Source organism: Gadus chalcogrammus, chromosome 19, assembly GCF_026213295.1.
Source record: "Gadus chalcogrammus isolate NIFS_2021 chromosome 19, NIFS_Gcha_1.0, whole genome shotgun sequence".
NCBI classification, from domain to species: Eukaryota; Metazoa; Chordata; class Actinopteri; order Gadiformes; family Gadidae; genus Gadus; species Gadus chalcogrammus.
In genome coordinates this window covers 11713429-11719827 of record NC_079430.1, presented here as the reverse complement: position 1 = coordinate 11719827, position 6399 = coordinate 11713429, and the positions used below count along the sequence as shown (strand labels likewise).

At 43.2% G+C, this 6399-nt stretch overlaps 1 protein-coding gene across 1 annotated transcript in view; it reads right to left on the bottom strand.

Annotated features, from left to right (window-relative positions):
- Positions 1 to 4015, bottom strand: part of c19h12orf56 (chromosome 19 C12orf56 homolog) — a 12513-nt gene extending 8498 nt beyond the window's left edge. The window contains exons 1-3 of the mRNA XM_056578728.1: positions 3582 to 4015; positions 1525 to 1717; positions 1216 to 1255 (exon numbers count right to left, since the gene is read on the bottom strand). Coding sequence (XP_056434703.1) covers positions 1216 to 1255; positions 1525 to 1717; positions 3582 to 3833 — 485 coding nt within the window. The 5' untranslated portion in view covers positions 3834 to 4015. The remainder of the gene's footprint in view (positions 1 to 1215; positions 1256 to 1524; positions 1718 to 3581) is intronic.
- Between the last annotated feature and the right edge of the window lie 2384 nt (positions 4016 to 6399).

Genomic DNA, 6399 nt, shown 5'->3' with positions numbered 1-6399 from the left:
AGAACGAAGAATTAAGCTCATTTGAAACCTCATTTTAAATCGTCCAATATATCTATGACCTATATTGCACATTCTGTCAGTTGGAGTCACGGAAACCGGCCTATACACGGACAGTTAAACCCTCCGTTAAACCTTAGCTCCAACCTCAACTGGGAGACCAGTGAAACCAACTTCATTCTTTATAGGCAGCCTCAAAACTCGTGACCCTCCTCACAATAACGCTAGACCCATTAAGAAAGGCCACCTAGAAAGGTATCAAGGTGATAGGACACTACCTTCTTCAGCTTCAAGGACATGTGTTCTTTGTCTCTTTGTGACACACGGCCCTCCATAAAAACCGACCAATCGCTGTAGCTTTAGCTGTCGTAGGACCATCTGCCACGCGGTGATAACGGCTGGATAAACCCCCCAAAGGACACATAAGGGCAGAGTCCAGACTCAACAAAAGCTGTATAAAACAGCTGAATGAATGCCGCCATAGCCTACATCTATATAACACCACAGCCAAACATTAGTCTTTAATGGAGCCATGTTAGCTTAGCGTCGCACTAGGCCGCGGTTGCCGGGGAAGCGTCTTTGGTTGGCATGGGCTTTTTGCTGCCAAAAAAGGATCAACTCTTACCGGATTGTATGGTTAACTCAGCTCTAACCCAGTCTAAGATTTGTGTGGAAGATGACAACTATGTCATGGCTTGTAGCTTCTCTGGTATGTAATACTTTGAATAGACTTGGAATTAAACAAGCAATTTTGACTCTGTGTGTGTGTGCGTGTGTGCGTGTGTGCGTGTCTGTGTGTCTGTGTGTCTGTGTGTGTGTGTGTGTGTGTGTGGAGCCGGTGCTGGCCGTTAAGGCGACTCGAAATCAACTTGCGCCCTGGAAAGGTCTTCCGAGCGGGGGGGGGGGGGGGGGTCCAGCGTCGCATTGTCCTGCGTACTACGGTGACAGTTTTAGGGCGCCCTGGCGATTGCTCCCGCGCCCCCTCCCTTCTCCGTTTGTTTCGTATATTTTAATTGACAAATTAAGAGCTTCCCCAACGCATTTGCCACCCTAGGCGATCGCCTAGGTCGCCTATGCCGAGCGCCGGCCCTGTGTGTGTGTGTGTGTGTGTGTGTGTGTGTGTGTGTGTGTGTGTGTGTGTGTGTGTGTGTGTGTGTGTGTGTGTGTGTGTGTGTGTGTGTGTGTGTGTGTGTGTGTGTGTGTGTGTGTGTTATTTACCTTTGATGGGAATCAGGTGAGATCCTCCAACTATGTACCCCTGGGTGGGGTGGGGGGTGGGGGGGAGAGGGAGAACAGTATGTTAGTAGGATTGTCAGTTAAGTTTTTTACGAATGTATTCATATAATCATCATAGATATCTTCTATCTTCTATCTTATTACAATCTTTTCCAACATGAACACACTGAATAAAAATAATTAGATGCGCCCTGATGCATGATAGAGAGCGAGGGAGTGAGCGAGAGACAGTGAGACAGACAGACATAGAGGGGAGGAAGTGTATAAACAAGATTACAGAGAGCCATTTACCCTCTAGGCCATGGGACACCAGGAACTGCAGGTTTCTGCGAGAGGGGAAACTTCGGACAGGAAGTCCCGCGTTCTTTCCTTTCCTTCCCCAATCACCTCTCTTCCCCGCAGGCTTATTGGTGGAATAGAGGACACAGACGTGTTGGGAGTACTCCCTGTCCTTTCCGCTCAGAAAGTCGGGCAGATCGTTGACCTGCGGTGGAAGAACACAGAGAATGGCTTTGTTAAAGGCAAGAGTTTGACCATTGGCATCATCGGTCTGGGATTCACATACAAGTTCAACATGCATATGAGGCAGTGCTCTCTCATGTAAGAAAATGGGGGGTCAGTTCCCCTTGAAAGTACTGATTCCTCAGTGGTGTACATGATGACACACACATTCTGTGACTGTGGGACAGAATGTTCAGACTTGACTAGGCCGCTTCGTCCTCGTCATTCTCCAAGGCTCAAACGTTCAGAATATCCAGATTAAAGCTTTATATTCATCGTTACTTATCTTAAAGTGTGATTAGCCATTACAAGCCGAAAATCTGCCTTAGCCTGTGCCCTTGTGACCTCACTAGTGGGCGTGTCCACCTAGATTTATGCTGGATGGATAGATATTCAAACGGCTTGTAATGGCTAATCACACACGCACACCTGGTGGCCTGAGATCACCCCTTTAGCCCCTAACAATAGTTGGGTTTATGCAACGTCTTACTATAAAACGTGTGTAAAACATTTACCGCTGCTCATAATCTAAACCAAAACCCCTAACTGAAAAAAGCCCTGTTTTCAATTCTACATTTGTGAATGCACCACTTTGAGACTACGGTAGAGGATTGGAATCATTGTCAATCCTTGAGATGAAGCAGAGGTCAAGCGGGTAATCTACAGCACTAATAGCAACAGCCAGTATTCTTGACAGAGCAAGAAGACAGGCTTACCTGTAATCCCTGCCCTATAGCGGACATAACGAGGGCCAGGTTAATTAGCCACGTGCACGCAGTTTGTCACTGGTGGTTACTTGGCGGTCACCCATGTGTGACCCGTTGAGATAGGATATTGTGTTTTTCTCATTAGTTAGGTAATGGAGCTTTTGATTTTACAGCTTATTCCTGTACTGTTTCTGCTATAATCGGAAGGAAAACTATATGAAGACATATGGCAGTTTGTGTGTGCATGTGTGTGTGCGTGTGTGCGTGCGTGCGCGTGAGTATAAGTAGACAAAACCAACTTCCTTCTTTCCATCATCTATCCATTTCAAATGTGTAATATACATATATACAATCACTACAGGAGATGGAGATGGAGCATTTTTGGGGTCATAATTCTAAAACTGTGAGCCTCTTGTATGAATAATAACATTAACAATCAAATGCATTTAGTTACTACAATTTCCTCATTCGAACACTTAAAATCTTCCTAAACGTCCTGAACGTCATTGGTACCGAGGCCAAAATCCGTCTGGAGTTTGAGGTGAAATAGGCAACATTTTTAATAAGGGTTGTAAATATTGGCTTGCATGGTAATTGAGATGCATTTTAGCAACAATAGAGTCTCCATTTGTACAGGGGATAGAGATGACATTCTTTTATCTTATCTATTGTGTGTGCGTGTTGACAGTTTCCAATGTAAAGAAATGACTGTATACATATTTCATTTCTTACTCAAATTCAATGTTTTACTTTTTTTTTGCATATTGAAATTCCTATTGCATTTACTTTCTGACGTAACACAAAGTACAGTATATCCCATCTGGGATCAAAACAACCTCATCTCATTTTGAAATTATGAAAAAAGAGAAGATAGAAGAGTAGAGCGAGTAATTGCTATTGGATTTACTAGATGAATGGGTTACTGTCTAGTAGCAATTTATCTTCTTGCAGATTATCAAAACAAAGCAATTTACATAATTTAAATTGCATTGCACTGAGCGGTCATTTATGGATGAGAGGATGGATGGATGCAAATCAAAACTCTGCACGTTTAAATTTTGAATGACATTGACACGTTCTCATATGGTTCTAGCAATCGACCGAGATACAGAAGATGACTTTTGAGGGAGACCCACTCACCAGGGCAATGTTCCTAATCTGGCTGAAACTGAGGACCGCCGTGAGTTTGCGAGGGGGGTACTCCGCCAGGTACACGCACTCGTCGCTCAGGATCACGTGCATGTAGACCTTGTTAACCGCCTCGGAGATCACCACGCACGGCTCGTAGGCCCGGATCCGCTCGTAGACGCCCCGCTCCGTGTTCCTCTTCAGGAAAGAGTCAAGTTTGCTGTTCCTTTGGGAGAGTGCGTCCACGGAGCTCACTCGGGCCATGGTGTGCGCGTGAGGGCGCACCTGCTGCCTCCACTTTCATCAAAGGAAGTCGCGTGTGAGTTGTCCCGGGATGGGGTCCCGTACGTCCTGAAAAAACTGACAAGTATTTATTTTGATTACTGTGAGATGAACGCGTCCAGTTGCGCGCTCCAATTAGCGCAATGGACAAGCGCCTCTCCCAAGTTGTGATACAACCTCACCGTCCCGGGCGCATGGAGAAGCCTATTGGCTAGTTACACCGAGATCTCTGATTGGCCCATCACTCCTGGCCTGGGGTATCCGATGCCAGTAGGATTATTTACAGCGGAATGACTATAAAATAAATGCACTTTGGGTACCTTGAAAAGTGCTATATCAAATGCATAGATAATTATTAGTGTGAATGCAGTATCAGCATTCACACTCTAGATATGTTATATGTAGTATGTTATTTCTTATTTTATTTGAAGTATTGTATCTGTATAGGCCTATACCTACCTGCATTTTTTTTCTGGAGACAGTTCAAGGTTGACAGCAGGCGTGCTTATAATGATAATTAATCCAAGAGTCCTTTCCTGATTTAAATTGATTGATTATCGGTCGTTTTGTTATTTTACAAAGTTTTGATAACATTACTATGCTCGCGCACAAAAAAAAATCGTATCTTGGTGTTTGGCGCCCTCTAGCGCTTAATGAGTGGAAAGACAACGAAATGAAACGATTGGAACTAACGTCTTTACTTAACTATCTCTGAATGACTAGAGGTCGTACAATTTTCCTATCAACATAAATTATAGTGATGTAATGTTGTAATGATGTGTTTTGTAATGATGTGTTTTCATTCACCGCCACACAACCCGAATTGTTCTACATCTAAATCACCCTCAAATCTCAAAAACTGTGTGCTCCTTCAAAATATCATGTTTGCTAATAATTTGAATAAAAGTCACTGTTTGAACAAGACTGCCATCACCATTCAGTATACAGATGTTTCTGGTATACTGAATGGTGATGGCAGTCTTGTTCAAACAGTGACTTTTATTCAAATTATTAGCAAACAAACTATTTGAAAGAGCACAGAGACCGTTTATGAGTTTTGAGGGTGATTTAGATGTAGAACAATTCGGGTAATCTGGCTGTGTGGCGGTGAAAGAATGTGATATCTCAACTCCCTCTTCCGCTGGACATACACACACTTCTATACAAACACACAAATAGTGTCAGAATGAGAGACAGGCGCCACAAAGACAAAGAGATGTATGAGACATCGCCAATATTACTGAGAGCATTCCACGTTCGAACTGTTCACGAAAAATATTTGGCAAACTACAAAGAACACATCATTTAGATTTATGTTTAGCCAAGAGAAGCGGTCTCATTCCCAACAACACTTGGTTTATTCTTGCATAAGTGTCTGTGTATTTGTGTGGGTGTGTTTTTGTGTGTGGTGTTTGTGTTTTGTGTAGTTGTGTGTGTGTTTATTTGTGGTGTGCATGTGTGTATGTGTGTGTTTGTTCGTGCCCTAGTTTGTATGTGTGTGTGTGTGTGTGTGTGTGTGTGTGTGTGTGTGTGTGTGTGTGTGTGTGTGTGTGTGTGTGTGTGAATGCCTGTGTGTGTTTGCAGCTGCGAACAACAGCGGTGGGCTCACCAGCCACAGTGACATCTTTGTTTTGAAGCAACACAAAAAGAATCCCAATCAGTCACATTTTCTCCGACCGCGTTGAACCACCTCTTCTCCTTCTAGAAGGAGATGGACAGACAGATGCAGACAGACACAAAGAGAGGCAGACAGACTGGCAGACAGACAGGCAGAGGAACAGACGAGATGGTCTTGGGCCAAGGGGGAAAGGCAAGTGATCAAGGGAGAGAGAGAGAGAGAGAGAGAGAGAGAGAGAGAGAGAGAGAGAGAGAGAGAGAGAGAAACAGGGTGGGAGGGAGTAAGAGACAAAGAGAGAATGAGGGATGGGGAGAGAGATAGAGACAGAGAGACAGAGAGAGAATGAGGGTGGGAGGGAGAGAGAGAGAAAGAGAGAGAGGAAAAGAGAAGGTGTGCATTTGTATTCCTTTTTTTATGTATTATGATATTGCTATTGTAGATATGGTGTTAACTAATCAAATTAGTTTAAAATAATATTAAATATTTCTTATTGTATTCTTGAAAGGCACCTCATTTGCCATTATATAGCCAACATGTAAGTGCTTCAAATTAAGTTTCAGAGATGCAATAGTCTATTGAATCAGTATTAGTAATTAAATGTAAAGTGATTGTACTATTGTAGCCTACCTATTTGGTTTATCAATTGAAGTACCTAGTACAAATACTTTTAGAGATGCTGCTATTCGAATGTCATCCATTTCGCAAATAGCGTCTCATCACTGCCGTGCAGCCACATAAGCAAGAATATGAATAGCAAATGTAGCTACTTTTTGTAAGTCGCTTTGAATGAACGCGTATGCTAAATGCCCTATATGTAAATTATATGTCAACACAATAAACCAGAATAAAACGAAAGAGGTGACGCTATAATCAGATGACCCGTGGGAGGATCGCTGTTCACATGCCCAAAAGAGGATGAATACTCAAAGT